A 17119-nucleotide genomic window follows, 5' to 3' on the forward strand; every position below is an offset into this window, starting at 1 on the left:
TGCCTTCCACCTGTGAACGCATGTAACCTAACCTCAGGGGACTTCAATGAACTATGTGACCTCACCTCAGTAGCTCCCATGAGGTCCACTGAGGTCAGGTTACCTGGGGTCACAGGTGGAGGGCCATAAGAATGTCCAGCTGTGACCGCAACTAACCTGAGTGATGTCACTGCTGAACGAGTGGCTCATTCTCTGTCTGACATTACAGTGTGCAGTCATGTTCTATTGCCTTATGCTGTCAGTTCAGATGTAGCAGAACTGGAATCGTCATGAGATCTGGTGTGGATTATGTCGGACCTGGGTCTTTTGGGGGTTAATATTGTGGTGAAAGAGGGTGTTTTCTTGTATTTTATTTCAAATAAAGGATTTTTTCTGTGTCTCTGTTTATTTTCTATCAGTTACTATTCTAGGGCTTACTGGCAGCTGTGAGCTGTTATAACCCTTCATTATCCTGATTGCCACTGCACCAGGGCAATGAGGAAGAGCCAAGTAAAGGCTAATGGATGCAACAATCCTGGTTGGCTGCATGCTGCTATTTTTAGGCTGGGGGCCCAATAACCATGGTTCTCCCCAGCCTGCGAATACCAGACCCCAGCTGTCGGGTTTTATCCTGGCTGGGTATCAAAATTTGAGGGAACTTCACACCGTTTTTTCTAAATTATTTATTTAAATAATTTTGAAAAAGCCACATGCAGTTCCTCTTATTTTGATACACAGCCAAGATAAGCATACGGCTGGGGGCAGCACCCTTTAGCCGTAGGCTTTATCTGTGCTGGTATCAAAATAGGGGAACAACATTTTTTAAATGTATTTATTTTATACCAGCAGTAAAATAATGTCAGAGAGGGTGGGGGCGTAGTCAGACTGCAGCCAATCAGAGATGCTGGTGGGTGGGGAAAGCAGTCAATATGTATGAGGAATAATTAGCAACCCTGAAGCTAGAGCTTCAGCCGCGTGGAGACTCGGTACGTATGTACTGTTTTAACACTTTTGCTTCCTTTTTTAACAGTGGCTAATAACAGCCATGCCAATACTTGACATAGTTGTGGTAACAAGAGTGAGGATGTTTTTTGCCATTGGAACATTTACTGATCTTTAGCAATATCATAGCATTTTGCAGTAAATGTTCAGGTGTCCGATCCTGATCCGGCCAAAGATTGTACAATTTTAACATTTTCTGATCTTTGACGATCAAGATCATTCATCTATAGTCCAAAGATTTGTCTTATAAGAAAAATCATTCTCCTATCAAGACTCATTCAATCAACCATTATACAAAGTCCACATTCGGACTGGGAGGCATAGACTGGACCCCAAATTAACAGCCTCATATGTGCCTTTGAGGCTGTAAAGTTTTGGTAACTACACCCACAGCCAGTCTTTGCATCATATTCTGAGGTCCTACAGAAAACAGAATGGCCACAGCAGAGGCCACAAAAAGGTAACCACAGCAAGGGAAATGTATGCTAGAAAGGAGTGCTGACAGCAGGACTTATTGATCAGCTGATGATCTCTGCAGCTTCAAATTAAGTGTTTTTTTCTAATTATATCAGCCTTTATTATCTATTCTAATTGTACTTTATGGGGTTGTCTATTCTTGAATGACAAGACTGCAGTCAATCTGTGTAACTGCAGACTTTTGAATTCTGAGGATTCGTTGGTGTTAGGCTGTCAACTATGCAACATTTAATGCGCCCATGGGGCCAGAGGTTTTACTTGTCGCCGGGCCGGTGATGGTTGGGGATGTCACAGCGGCCTTGCCCGGTTTCGTGGCCCCGAGGTGTCAGTAAAAGATGAATGGGGTTGGGGATGTTGGGGGTAGTTGTCTTTCATGACGCCACCTGAGGGAAGCTGCCGCTGTGGGAAGACTCTCTCTGCTGAGGCAGATGATAACGCAGCTCGGGTGGTTCAGCTCCTCACAGGTAGAGCTAGGCCCCAGGGAGGCTGATGGGGGGTAGTAGTCTATGGCGCCGAAGCGCAGGGGCTCGGCGCTACAAATGATGGGCACAACACAGAGTCTGCGCTTCAACTTCTTCACTCACTGTCATATTGTCACCCTTGGAGTGCTGGTTTTCACGAACATGGGCTCCAGTTGATCACGGATAAATCGGAGACCAGTGCCGATGTTGTGGACGGTGAGCCCTTCCTTTCTTGCGCTGTGTGTAATGGGTTCACATGACATACAGCTACACAGGGTCCCTTCTCTGCAATGTTAAAGTTCCATGCCGCTTAGTAGCAGGCAGCGCAAATTTTGAATGGGCTAGATCGTGGTCTCAACTTTTGGCTCTCTTTGCTGCTGTACCCCGGTCACTTGTGGTGGGTCAAGAAACCTAGAATCTCCTTTCCCGGCAGAATTATTAAAAGGACGTAAAGTTCCTCTAATCTAGGGTTCTGAACCCCATCTGTGCTGGTCCTGGGGGAGCTTAATCTGTATCCCCTCAGCTACCGTGTTCTCCTGTGTCTCACCAGTTCCACTGGTGTTGCTCTACTCCACTCCTGTCTGTCTGTGTTTTTCCTCCTAACTCCCTGGACATCACCCCTTCCCCTCCCGGATTCCCAGACTAGTGGGTGGGAGGCCCTTACCATTACGTGGCCGCCCTATAGACCTGACTCTAGCTTGGTCCCCAGTATGAGAATAGGGCAATGGTGTGTGTGATTTTGGCTGTAGTGGAACTGACACTGTCCTCCTCCGAACCCGGGATGAATATCTCACCTTAAGTCAGGTGCAATACCCTGTGGCGCCTGGAGCCCCAGGGGCGCCACACATGCATATTCCTGCCCACTAGATATAGCATGGCATACACCACACAATCTAGTCGGCTTCTGACTGGGAATATGCATATCGTATAGTTGACTGCCATTCGCAGCTCAGGCTCCGGTGGATACTCGCAGCTCACAGTGTGTGTGCTGGGAAAATTCACAAGTCTGCAGTCACACAGAGCTATAGATGTTTACTAACACTGCAGACTAGTCAATAATGTTACTGTTCTCTTCAATTCTCAGTGCACTGATGCTGGATAAACCAAGTATCGCCTCTACCCCATACAGTAGCTTTCATCATCCCCGAAAACTAAGGTTTTTTTTATAAAATCTCTCTCTCATTTCTTTCTTTAAATATCATACCGTACATTGTTGACCTGCCCTTACCTCCATAAGATCTAAATGTCTGCATCAAGTTTTCACATTCCTCACTGATCTTATCCTCTATGGTTTTCCTTCCCATACCGAAATCTCTTAATGTTGACAGAGTGAATTTTCTCATCGTTTTCCAGTTCTCTCCATGGGAAAAGAGAATACCTGAATAAATAAGCACTGGTTAGTCCATCAAGCCGAACATTCATTGACTAATTCAGCCTAAAGATACTTCTATACCTGGTGTAGACTTAAAAAAAAGTTTTTTTAAAAGAACTGAGTCCTCAGTGGTTGATACCTTTTAATGGCTAACTGAAAAGATGGTAATAATTGCAAGCTTTCGAGACTACTCAGGTCTCTTCATCAGGCATGGTATAACACAAAATCTGACAGCAAGCTTTCGAGACTACTTGGGTCTCTTCATCAGGCATGGTATAACACAAAATCTGAAGCAAGCTTTCGAGACTACTCAGGTCTCTTAGCAAGCTTTCGAGACTACTCAGGTCTCTTAGCAAGCTTTCGAGACTACTCAGGTCTCTGGTGTAGACTTGCCATTCAGACATAAATCTTGAATACAATGTTCTTAAAGAACTGATCTCCCACACTCTATACTCCACTGCTGTATTCATAATTTTCTAGCCTTAAATTAAATTCCAGGATTAGAAAAACATAGTTACCTTCTTCTAAAAACAGTGTCTCCCGTGCTTTAAAGAGAACCTGTCACCAGTGTTTTGACTATTAAACCAAAAGTGTCACCTTCTGCAGCTCCTGGCCTGCATTCTATGAAGGTGCACCTCGTTGCTGACCCCCCTTGCAGACCCCAAAAAGAACTTTATAAAATCCCATTGGGTTGTATGCTGACGAGCTGTGTTGGCCAGATGGGTGGGCTCTATTTCGGCTTCTGTCCCTCCTTGTCGCCTTGTTCGCTATCCTCCTGTCATGATTGACAAGGGTGACGCCACAATCATCATCCCATGCTGCCGTCCAAGTCTTGAGCAGGCGCAGTTCTCTCTGCCCCCATCGCGGGCTGAGCATAAAAACAGTTTACCTCGCGCCTGTCGGTGATGTATCTGCGCAGTATAACAAAAATACAGATATCCACAACTAATGGCAACATTTAGAAGTAATTTAAAAATAATGACTAGTTGTAGTTAAAGAAATATTTACCATGTCCGTTTGATGTTATTGAGGTTAAGGGTGACTCTGGCCTTCCAGAAAATTCCTCTCCATAGTTCATAAGTGCATCTTTGACAGTTTCATAACCAGTCAGGATAACCAACTTCTCCTGTCCAATCTGGAGGCTAAATACTGTTCCAAACTTTTTTGAGAGCTAAAATCCAATAAAAAGTGAAAACGAAAAATAAGTTAAAACTGATAAAGTAAATACCGTATTTTTCGTATTATAAGACGCACCGGATTATAAGACGCAGCCCAAATTTGGAGGGAAAAAAAAGATAAAAAAAATATGGGGTCCATTTTATAATCTGGTGGTGCCTTACCAGGGAGAGGAGGCAGAAGTGGAGCAAGAGTCACAGGAGGCAGGGGCGGTATTGGAGTACTGAAATACTGCGAGTAGTATAGAGGGGGGCCCAGATACTCACTGCGGGTGCTGCTCTGTGTGGGGCCGGTGACGCGGCGGCTGTTTGCGGGGGACGTTGAGTCACCAGCCATTCTAAAGATGTTGGTGGTCGGCGGTGAGCGCTTCAAATAATGGCAGTCGGAGTCGGCGCGTGCGCAGATGAAAGCTCCATCATCCCTAGGCGCCATTATTTGAAAGTAGTGTGCAAAGAAAAAACAGCTCATCTGTCACCCAATACTGCAGGATCCCAGGCGTGCACGAGATCCGCTGGTAAGTCCAAACCAGCATGTAATGGCCAACGGGAAAGAGGAGGGGTTGGATCCAGCACCAATTCTAAAAATAGGGTAAAAAATGATTTTCCTTTATTGATACATTTTAAAATCCTTGTATGAAGACCACTGATGGAAAGTTCAGGTCATAGGTAGTCTTGACTACCTAAGAAATGAACTTTCCATCAGCGGTCTTCATACAAGGTTTTTAAAATGTATCAATAAAGGAAAAGATTTTTTTTACCCTATTTTTGGAATTGGTGCTGGATCCAACCCCTCCTCTTTCCCATTGACCATTATTTGAAACTCTGACCGCCAACATCTTCAGAATGACCGCACGCCACACAGAGCAGCTGCCCTCTGAGCAGAATGGTGCAGTCGAGCACCGAGCAGAACAAAGCAGTTGAGCACCGAGCAGAACGAGCAGAACGAAGCAGTCGAGAACAGAACAGAATGGAGCAGTTAAGCACCGAGCAGAACGGAGCAGCCGTGAACAGAACAGAGCGGCCCCACACAGAGCAGAGCGGCGCCGCCCGATGCACAGAACAGCGTCGCACAGACCAACAACGCCAGCAGCACAGCGCATTGCTCAGAGCACCTTCCCTGCCTCTTTTGAGCCCTCTGCACAACCCCCCCGGTAAGCTACATTCGGATTTTAAGACTCACCCCTCCGTTTCCTCCCAAAGTTTTGGGTGGAAAAGTGCGTCTTATAATCCGAAAAATACTGTATATGTTCTGCCTGTAGAGAGGAAATTACATATTCCAGTATTAGAAAATTAAGAACATAATGTTATATTGCAATATAGAACAGTGATAATATGCTGCTGTGTGCAATTCCTACACATAGCCTAAATGTCTTAATAGTAACATTTTATTTTACTTTTTTTTATTTTTTTATTTTTTTACTTTTTTTCACTGTTCAGAATCTTTACTTCTTGGCCACAGGGGAAAGCATATGCAAAAAATGCTTCCTATGCTCTGAATAAACCCATCTCTTGCTTCAGTGGCTCACCACAAAACTCACTCGCTCTATGATGGGCAGTGTCTAATACCCAATTTTGCCTCGGATGCCATTGCAAAAAAATTGAAAAACTTAAATCCAGATTATACGTGACCTCTCAAGAAAGAGACAATTTATGATTAGTTGCTTGCCAAAAGACCCGTCTACACATTAGGATTTTCCAACTAGAGAACCAGAAACATAATGGAGGTAAACAACTCAATGACATGTGGTTGCAGTTTGATTTGAAGTGGACCTTATTACCTCAAAAAATGACTTGTGAGGTTTTCTTGAGTTGACAATGTGCATATTCCCAATGATTGGCAAGGGTTTGGGTCCTGGTGGAAAATTCCGGTATTTGTCATTTTTATTGTTGAAAACAATGACCAAAATTAAGAAGACAGCAGCAAACAGAAGAATCGAGACCACGTCCATGGTCAACTTCAGCTTTGTAATGCCTAGGAAAATATAATGAAAGACTTCTATCAAAAATGGGTATTCCAAATCACAGCACTCAATCAATGTATAAATAGTGATATTCAAATTGTCTCTCCAGTAAAGGAGACAAACTCTAGCACAGCGCCACCTATTGGAAGTAGCGATCCTAAAAGTCACAAGTGGATTTTCGACAATCCTTTGCAATATGACTCAGGATATATAAGCCAGATCAGAATCCCAATTTGCAGACACGGTGTTTCGGGGTGCTTGCCCCTCGTCAGTGCAAAGTATGGGGGTGTCTGATCTGGCTCATGAGAAAGCTATGTGGGGACCACGGGGGAACACTATTCTCCTTAAGGAGACTTTGCAAGCCAGTCTGGCTGCCAGGTAAGGGGACTTATAGCTGCAATGCCCCTCTGGAAAATATTCAAATTGTCTCTCCAGTAAAGGAGACAAACTCTAGCACAGCGCCACCTATTGGAAGTAGCGATCCTAAAAGTCACAAGTGGATTTTCGACAATCCTTTGCAATATGACTCAGGATATATAAGCCAGATCAGAATCCCAATTTGCAGACACGGTGTTTCGGGGTGCTTGCCCCTCGTCAGTGCAAAGTATGGGGGTGTCTGATCTGGCTCATGAGAAAGCTATGTGGGGACCACGGGGGAACACTATTCTCCTTAAGGAGACTTTGCAAGCCAGTCTGGCTGCCAGGTAAGGGGACTTATAGCTGCAATGCCCCTCTGGGAAATATTCAAATTGTCTCTCCAGTAAAGGAGACAAACTCTAGCACAGCGCCACCTATTGGAAGTAGCGATCCTAAAAGTCACAAGTGGATTTTCGACAATCCTTTGCAATATGACTCAGGATATATAAGCCAGATCAGAATCCCAATTTGCAGACACGGTGTTTCGGGGTGCTTGCCCCTCATCAGTGCAAAGTATGGGGGTGTCTGATCTGGCTCATGAGAAAGCTATGTGGGGACCACGGGGGAACACTATTCTCCTTAAGGAGACTTTGCAAGCCAGTCTGGCTGCCAGGTAAGGGGACTTATAGCTGCAATGCCCCTCTGGGAAATATTCAAATTGTCTCTCCAGTAAAGGAGACAAACTCTAGCACAGCGCCACCTATTGGAAGTAGCGATCCTAAAAGTCACAAGTGGATTTTCGACAATCCTTTGCAATATGACTCAGGATATATAAGCCAGATCAGAATCCCAATTTGCAGACACGGTGTTTCGGGGTGCTTGCCCCTCGTCAGTGCAAAGTATGGGGGTGTCTGATCTGGCTCATGAGAAAGCTATGTGGGGACCACGGGGGAACACTATTCTCCTTAAGGAGACTTTGCAAGCCAGTCTGGCTGCCAGGTAAGGGGACTTATAGCTGCAATGCCCCTCTGGGAAATATTCAAATTGTCTCTCCAGTAAAGGAGACAAACTCTAGCACAGCGCCACCTATTGGAAGTAGCGATCCTAAAAGTCACAAGTGGATTTTCGACAATCCTTTGCAATATGACTCAGGATATATAAGCCAGATCAGAATCCCAATTTGCAGACACGGTGTTTCGGGGTGCTTGCCCCTCGTCAGTGCAAAGTATGGGGGTGTCTGATCTGGCTCATGAGAAAGCTATGTGGGGACCACGGGGGAACACTATTCTCCTTAAGGAGACTTTGCAAGCCAGTCTGGCTGCCAGGTAAGGGGACTTATAGCTGCAATGCCCCTCTGGGAAATATTCAAATTGTCTCTCCAGTAAAGGAGACAAACTCTAGCACAGCGCCACCTATTGGAAGTAGCGATCCTAAAAGTCACAAGTGGATTTTCGACAATCCTTTGCAATATGACTCAGGATATATAAGCCAGATCAGAATCCCAATTTGCAGACACGGTGTTTCGGGGTGCTTGCCCCTCGTCAGTGCAAAGTATGGGGGTGTCTGATCTGGCTCATGAGAAAGCTATGTGGGGACCACGGGGGAACACTATTCTCCTTAAGGAGACTTTGCAAGCCAGTCTGGCTGCCAGGTAAGGGGACTTATAGCTGCAATGCCCCTCTGGGAAATATTCAAATTGTCTCTCCAGTAAAGGAGACAAACTCTAGCACAGCGCCACCTATTGGAAGTAGCGATCCTAAAAGTCACAAGTGGATTTTCGACAATCCTTTGCAATATGACTCAGGATATATAAGCCAGATCAGAATCCCAATTTGCAGACACGGTGTTTCGGGGTGCTTGCCCCTCCTCAGTGCAAAGTATGGGGGTGTCTGATCTGGCTCATGAGAAAGCTATGTGGGGACCACGGGGGAACACTATTCTCCTTAAGGAGACTTTGCAAGCCAGTCTGGCTGCCAGGTAAGGGGACTTATAGCTGCAATGCCCCTCTGGGAAATATTCAAATTGTCTCTCCAGTAAAGGAGACAAACTCTAGCACAGCGCCACCTATTGGAAGTAGCGATCCTAAAAGTCACAAGTGGATTTTCGACAATCCTTTGCAATATGACTCAGGATATATAAGCCAGATCAGAATCCCAATTTGCAGACACGGTGTTTCGGGGTGCTTGCCCCTCGTCAGTGCAAAGTATGGGGGTGTCTGATCTGGCTCATGAGAAAGCTATGTGGGGACCACGGGGGAACACTATTCTCCTTAAGGAGACTTTGCAAGCCAGTCTGGCTGCCAGGTAAGGGGACTTATAGCTGCAATGCCCCTCTGGGAAATATTCAAATTGTCTCTCCAGTAAAGGAGACAAACTCTAGCACAGCGCCACCTATTGGAAGTAGCGATCCTAAAAGTCACAAGTGGATTTTCGACAATCCTTTGCAATATGACTCAGGATATATAAGCCAGATCAGAATCCCAATTTGCAGACACGGTGTTTCGGGGTGCTTGCCCCTCGTCAGTGCAAAGTATGGGGGGTGTCTGATCTGGCTCATGAGAAAGCTATGTGGGGACCACGGGGGAACACTATTCTCCTTAAGGAGACTTTGCAAGCCAGTCTGGCTGCCAGGTAAGGGGACTTATAGCTGCAATGCCCCTCTGGGAAATATTCAAATTGTCTCTCCAGTAAAGGAGACAAACTCTAGCACAGCGCCACCTATTGGAAGTAGCGATCCTAAAAGTCACAAGTGGATTTTCGACAATCCTTTGCAATATGACTCAGGATATATAAGCCAGATCAGAATCCCAATTTGCAGACATGGTGTTTCGGGGTGCTTGCCCCTCGTCAGTGCAAAGTATGGGGGTGTCTGATCTGGCTCATGAGAAAGCTATGTGGGGACCACGGGGGAACACTATTCTGCTTAAGGAGACTTTGCAAGCCAGTCTGGCTGCCAGGTAAGGGGACTTATAGCTGCAATGCCCCTCTGGGAAATATTCAAATTGTCTCTCCAGTAAAGGAGACAAACTCTAGCACAGCGCCACCTATTGGAAGTAGCGATCCTAAAAGTCACAAGTGGATTTTCGACAATCCTTTGCAATATGACTCAGGATATATAAGCCAGATCAGAATCCCAATTTGCAGACACGGTGTTTCGGGGTGCTTGCCCCTCGTCAGTGCAAAGTATGGGGGTGTCTGATCTGGCTCATGAGAAAGCTATGTGGGGACCACGGGGGAACACTATTCTCCTTAAGGAGACTTTGCAAGCCAGTCTGGCTGCCAGGTAAGGGGACTTATAGCTGCAATGCCCCTCTGGGAAATATTCAAATTGTCTCTCCAGTAAAGGAGACAAACTCTAGCACAGCGCCACCTATTGGAAGTAGCGATCCTAAAAGTCACAAGTGGATTTTCGACAATCCTTTGCAATATGACTCAGGATATATAAGCCAGATCAGAATCCCAATTTGCAGACACGGTGTTTCGGGGTGCTTGCCCCTCGTCAGTGCAAAGTATGGGGGTGTCTGATCTGGCTCATGAGAAAGCTATGTGGGGACCACGGGGGAACACTATTCTCCTTAAGGAGACTTTGCAAGCCAGTCTGGCTGCCAGGTAAGGGGACTTATAGCTGCAATGCCCCTCTGGGAAATATTCAAATTGTCTCTCCAGTAAAGGAGACAAACTCTAGCACAGCGCCACCTATTGGAAGTAGCGATCCTAAAAGTCACAAGTGGATTTTCGACAATCCTTTGCAATATGACTCAGGATATATAAGCCAGATCAGAATCCCAATTTGCAGACACGGTGTTTCGGGGTGCTTGCCCCTCGTCAGTGCAAAGTATGGGGGTGTCTGATCTGGCTCATGAGAAAGCTATGTGGGGACCACGGGGGAACACTATTCTCCTTAAGGAGACTTTGCAAGCCAGTCTGGCTGCCAGGTAAGGGGACTTATAGCTGCAATGCCCCTCTGGGAAATATTCAAATTGTCTCTCCAGTAAAGGAGACAAACTCTAGCACAGCGCCACCTATTGGAAGTAGCGATCCTAAAAGTCACAAGTGGATTTTCGACAATCCTTTGCAATATGACTCAGGATATATAAGCCAGATCAGAATCCCAATTTGCAGACACGGTGTTTCGGGGTGCTTGCCCCTCGTCAGTGCAAAGTATGGGGGTGTCTGATCTGGCTCATGAGAAAGCTATGTGGGGACCACGGGGGAACACTATTCTCCTTAAGGAGACTTTGCAAGCCAGTCTGGCTGCCAGGTAAGGGGACTTATAGCTGCAATGCCCCTCTGGGAAATATTCAAATTGTCTCTCCAGTAAAGGAGACAAACTCTAGCACAGCGCCACCTATTGGAAGTAGCGATCCTAAAAGTCACAAGTGGATTTTCGACAATCCTTTGCAATATGACTCAGGATATATAAGCCAGATCAGAATCCCAATTTGCAGACACGGTGTTTCGGGGTGCTTGCCCCTCGTCAGTGCAAAGTATGGGGGTGTCTGATCTGGCTCATGAGAAAGCTATGTGGGGACCACGGGGGAACACTATTCTCCTTAAGGAGACTTTGCAAGCCAGTCTGGCTGCCAGGTAAGGGGACTTATAGCTGCAATGCCCCTCTGGGAAATATTCAAATTGTCTCTCCAGTAAAGGAGACAAACTCTAGCACAGCGCCACCTATTGGAAGTAGCGATCCTAAAAGTCACAAGTGGATTTTCGACAATCCTTTGCAATATGACTCAGGATATATAAGCCAGATCAGAATCCCAATTTGCAGACACGGTGTTTCGGGGTGCTTGCCCCTCGTCAGTGCAAAGTATGGGGGTGTCTGATCTGGCTCATGAGAAAGCTATGTGGGGACCACGGGGGAACACTATTCTCCTTAAGGAGACTTTGCAAGCCAGTCTGGCTGCCAGGTAAGGGGACTTATAGCTGCAATGCCCCTCTGGGAAATATTCAAATTGTCTCTCCAGTAAAGGAGACAAACTCTAGCACAGCGCCACCTATTGGAAGTAGCGATCCTAAAAGTCACAAGTGGATTTTCGACAATCCTTTGCAATATGACTCAGGATATATAAGCCAGATCAGAATCCCAATTTGCAGACACGGTGTTTCGGGGTGCTTGCCCCTCGTCAGTGCAAAGTATGGGGGTGTCTGATCTGGCTCATGAGAAAGCTATGTGGGGACCACGGGGGAACACTATTCTCCTTAAGGAGACTTTGCAAGCCAGTCTGGCTGCCAGGTAAGGGGACTTATAGCTGCAATGCCCCTCTGGGAAATATTCAAATTGTCTCTCCAGTAAAGGAGACAAACTCTAGCACAGCGCCACCTATTGGAAGTAGCGATCCTAAAAGTCACAAGTGGATTTTCGACAATCCTTTGCAATATGACTCAGGATATATAAGCCAGATCAGAATCCCAATTTGCAGACACGATGTTTCGGGGTGCTTGCCCCTCGTCAGTGCAAAGTATGGGGGTGTCTGATCTGGCTCATGAGAAAGCTATGTGGGGACCACGGGGGAACACTATTCTCCTTAAGGAGACTTTGCAAGCCAGTCTGGCTGCCAGGTAAGGGGACTTATAGCTGCAATGCCCCTCTGGGAAATATTCAAATTGTCTCTCCAGTAAAGGAGACAAACTCTAGCACAGCGCCACCTATTGGAAGTAGCGATCCTAAAAGTCACAAGTGGATTTTCGACAATCCTTTGCAATATGACTCAGGATATATAAGCCAGATCAGAATCCCAATTTGCAGACACGGTGTTTCGGGGTGCTTGCCCCTCGTCAGTGCAAAGTATGGGGGTGTCTGATCTGGCTCATGAGAAAGCTATGTGGGGACCACGGGGGAACACTATTCTCCTTAAGGAGACTTTGCAAGCCAGTCTGGCTGCCAGGTAAGGGGACTTATAGCTGCAATGCCCCTCTGGGAAATATTCAAATTGTCTCTCCAGTAAAGGAGACAAACTCTAGCACAGCGCCACCTATTGGAAGTAGCGATCCTAAAAGTCACAAGTGGATTTTCGACAATCCTTTGCAATATGACTCAGGATATATAAGCCAGATCAGAATCCCAATTTGCAGACACGGTGTTTCGGGGTGCTTGCCCCTCGTCAGTGCAAAGTATGGGGGTGTCTGATCTGGCTCATGAGAAAGCTATGTGGGGACCACGGGGGAACACTATTCTCCTTAAGGAGACTTTGCAAGCCAGTCTGGCTGCCAGGTAAGGGGACTTATAGCTGCAATGCCCCTCTGGGAAATATTCAAATTGTCTCTCCAGTAAAGGAGACAAACTCTAGCACAGCGCCACCTATTGGAAGTAGCGATCCTAAAAGTCACAAGTGGATTTTCGACAATCCTTTGCAATATGACTCAGGATATATAAGCCAGATCAGAATCCCAATTTGCAGACACGGTGTTTCGGGGTGCTTGCCCCTCGTCAGTGCAAAGTATGGGGGGTGTCTGATCTGGCTCATGAGAAAGCTATGTGGGGACCACGGGGGAACACTATTCTCCTTAAGGAGACTTTGCAAGCCAGTCTGGCTGCCAGGTAAGGGGACTTATAGCTGCAATGCCCCTCTGGGAAATATTCAAATTGTCTCTCCAGTAAAGGAGACAAACTCTAGCACAGCGCCACCTATTGGAAGTAGCGATCCTAAAAGTCACAAGTGGATTTTCGACAATCCTTTGCAATATGACTCAGGATATATAAGCCAGATCAGAATCCCAATTTGCAGACACGGTGTTTCGGGGTGCTTGCCCCTCGTCAGTGCAAAGTATGGGGGTGTCTGATCTGGCTCATGAGAAAGCTATGTGGGGACCACGGGGGAACACTATTCTCCTTAAGGAGACTTTGCAAGCCAGTCTGGCTGCCAGGTAAGGGGACTTATAGCTGCAATGCCCCTCTGGGAAATATTCAAATTGTCTCTCCAGTAAAGGAGACAAACTCTAGCACAGCGCCACCTATTGGAAGTAGCGATCCTAAAAGTCACAAGTGGATTTTCGACAATCCTTTGCAATATGACTCAGGATATATAAGCCAGATCAGAATCCCAATTTGCAGACACGGTGTTTCGGGGTGCTTGCCCCTCGTCAGTGCAAAGTATGGGGGTGTCTGATCTGGCTCATGAGAAAGCTATGTGGGGACCACGGGGGAACACTATTCTCCTTAAGGAGACTTTGCAAGCCAGTCTGGCTGCCAGGTAAGGGGACTTATAGCTGCAATGCCCCTCTGGGAAATATTCAAATTGTCTCTCCAGTAAAGGAGACAAACTCTAGCACAGCGCCACCTATTGGAAGTAGCGATCCTAAAAGTCACAAGTGGATTTTCGACAATCCTTTGCAATATGACTCAGGATATATAAGCCAGATCAGAATCCCAATTTGCAGACACGGTGTTTCGGGGTGCTTGCCCCTCGTCAGTGCAAAGTATGGGGGTGTCTGATCTGGCTCATGAGAAAGCTATGTGGGGACCACGGGGGAACACTATTCTCCTTAAGGAGACTTTGCAAGCCAGTCTGGCTGCCAGGTAAGGGGACTTATAGCTGCAATGCCCCTCTGGGAAATATTCAAATTGTCTCTCCAGTAAAGGAGACAAACTCTAGCACAGCGCCACCTATTGGAAGTAGCGATCCTAAAAGTCACAAGTGGATTTTCGACAATCCTTTGCAATATGACTCAGGATATATAAGCCAGATCAGAATCCCAATTTGCAGACACGGTGTTTCGGGGTGCTTGCCCCTCGTCAGTGCAAAGTATGGGGGTGTCTGATCTGGCTCATGAGAAAGCTATGTGGGGACCACGGGGGAACACTATTCTCCTTAAGGAGACTTTGCAAGCCAGTCTGGCTGCCAGGTAAGGGGACTTATAGCTGCAATGCCCCTCTGGGAAATATTCAAATTGTCTCTCCAGTAAAGGAGACAAACTCTAGCACAGCGCCACCTATTGGAAGTAGCGATCCTAAAAGTCACAAGTGGATTTTCGACAATCCTTTGCAATATGACTCAGGATATATAAGCCAGATCAGAATCCCAATTTGCAGACACGGTGTTTCGGGGTGCTTGCCCCTCGTCAGTGCAAAGTATGGGGGTGTCTGATCTGGCTCATGAGAAAGCTATGTGGGGACCACGGGGGAACACTATTCTCCTTAAGGAGTGATACTTTTTTTTACTTTATTTTATATGAAAAAATCCAAGTGAACTCCCCAATCACAAGATTTGAAGGAATAATAGAAAAATAGTCACTAAAACAAGAGATTGTTACAGTCCTCCAAGACCTTCCTCAGACTTTCAAGCTGTACAAATAGTGGAAAAGTGGAACGTGCCTACAGAAGACCATGGTCAGCAGTAATGCCTTGCTGATTTCATGGACTTTGATAATCCCTTTAAAATATTTTTTTAAAGGGAACCTGTCACCAGATTTGGGGCCTATAAGCTGCGGCCACCACCGGTGGGCTCTTATATACAGAATTCTAACATGCTGTATATAAGAGCCCAGGCTGCTGTATAGAGCATAAAAATCACTTTATAATATTCACCTAAAGAGCGGTGCGGTGCAGACTGGTCGAATGGGTGTCTCCGTTCTCCAGTACCGGCACCTCCTCTTTTGGCCATCTTTGTCCTTCTTCTGAGACCTGCTCAGGGCAGATCAAAGTGTGCGTGCGCAGGACCTCAATGCCGGCATGTGTGCATGATGTAGAACACATCATGCACCCAGGCTTCAGAAGAAGGAGGACAAAGATGGCCGAAAGAGGAGGCGCCAATATCGGAGAACGGAGACACCTGTTCTACCACTCTGCACCGCACCGCTCCTTAAGTGAGTATTATAAAGTGATTTTTACATTCTACACAGCGGCCTCTGCTCTTATACAGTGTGTCCACCAATATCCTGTCCACTGCCATTAACTTAAGAACGGCGGCAGCTATAGACATAGAAGTGCTGTCTAGGTATAGTAAAGTAGCCATGCACTATGCAATGAAACCACCTATAGCGCCACCTGGTGGAAAACAACAGAGTTAGCATTTTTATCTCGAAAACGGAACAAGATAGTGAAAAAAGTGAATTAAAAAATTGTAGGGCATCATCAACTCAATATGAATCGACATCTTGCATACAGAAATGCTATGATATGAAACCCATGACCCCCCAAAACATTAAATGCTGGTCACGCATATGGCGCTCATTTAACTTTGATGCTCAAAGTGGCCCCCGTCAGCTGCAATGCACATCTGGGCTCTGCACAGCATACTGTATCTTGCTGCACGTTGTGCAATATGGTAGGTGACACGTTTGCACAAGCATCTGTGATACGTCGTCGTAGGTCCTACAATGTTGGTGGAGGGGTCGCATACACCTGCTGTTTGATGTGACCTCACAGAAAGAAGTCCAATGGGGTCAGGTCAGGTGAGCGTGGAGGCCACTCCACACAGCCACCATAGCCAATGACTTGTAGGAAGGTCTCCATGAGGTATCTCTGCACGTCTGCAGCCTTTTGAGTTTTACACATTCTAATCATAGCATTTCTGTATGCATGGTGTCGATTCGTATTGAATTGATGATGCCCTACAACTTTGTAATTCACTTTTTTTCTCTATCTCGTTCCGTTTTCGAAATAAAAATGCTAACTCCGTTGTTTTCCACCAGGTGGCGCTATAGGTGGTTTCATTGCGTAGCGCATGGCTACTTTACTATACCTAGACACCAATTCTATGCCTATAGCTGCCGCCGTTCTCAAGTTAATGGCGATGGACAGGATATGGGTGGACACACTGTATACAGCATGTTAGAATGCTGTATATAAGGGCTCAGTGGTGGTGTCGCCAAATCTGATGACAGGTTACCTTTAAGATATACTTAGATTCACATAGACTTATACATTTACATTCTGACTACCTCTTGTAGCAAGCGACTAAAGAACATTCAGGGAGCTACTTTCATTGACTTTCATTGGCTCTCTATCCTGTTTCCTTAGTGCAAGATATTCCTATGTAAATTGTCCCACACAAATAAATGCTTCCATTTTGCAATTGTCTTAGTGCCTGTAAAATTGGTTCTGCATACAGCAGTATTCAACACATTATTTCTAGAGAATGCTTGTGTGTTATGTTGTAGGTCAAGGAGATCTATGCATGTAATCAATAGAGGCATGGACATAATGATTGCGGTCACAGAAGGTGGGATCAGGACCAGGCTCGTGCAGGTGGGAGGCCCACTGATGTCAATTTTGCCTTGATATGATCCTCGGATGAACATTCAGCTAAAAAGTACTGTGGTGCAGAGACCACTGACTCACTGCACTGCAATACCACTAGTCAATAAGAGGTCAACAGCAAATGCCAGCTTG

General features: G+C 46.1%; 1 protein-coding gene across 1 annotated transcript in view; it reads right to left on the reverse strand.

The window, feature by feature from the left end:
• LOC142297002 (cytochrome P450 2K1-like) overlaps positions 1-6434 on the reverse strand; it is a 47468-nt gene extending 41034 nt beyond the window's left edge. The window contains exons 1-3 of the mRNA XM_075341209.1: positions 6245-6434; positions 4300-4462; positions 3148-3297 (exon numbers count right to left, since the gene is read on the reverse strand). Coding sequence (XP_075197324.1) covers positions 3148-3297; positions 4300-4462; positions 6245-6415 — 484 coding nt within the window. The 5' untranslated portion in view covers positions 6416-6434. The remainder of the gene's footprint in view (positions 1-3147; positions 3298-4299; positions 4463-6244) is intronic.
• Positions 6435-17119: the final 10685 nt, after the last annotated feature.

Source organism: Anomaloglossus baeobatrachus, chromosome 3, assembly GCF_048569485.1.
Source record: "Anomaloglossus baeobatrachus isolate aAnoBae1 chromosome 3, aAnoBae1.hap1, whole genome shotgun sequence".
In the NCBI taxonomy this organism is placed as follows: Eukaryota; Metazoa; Chordata; class Amphibia; order Anura; family Aromobatidae; genus Anomaloglossus; species Anomaloglossus baeobatrachus.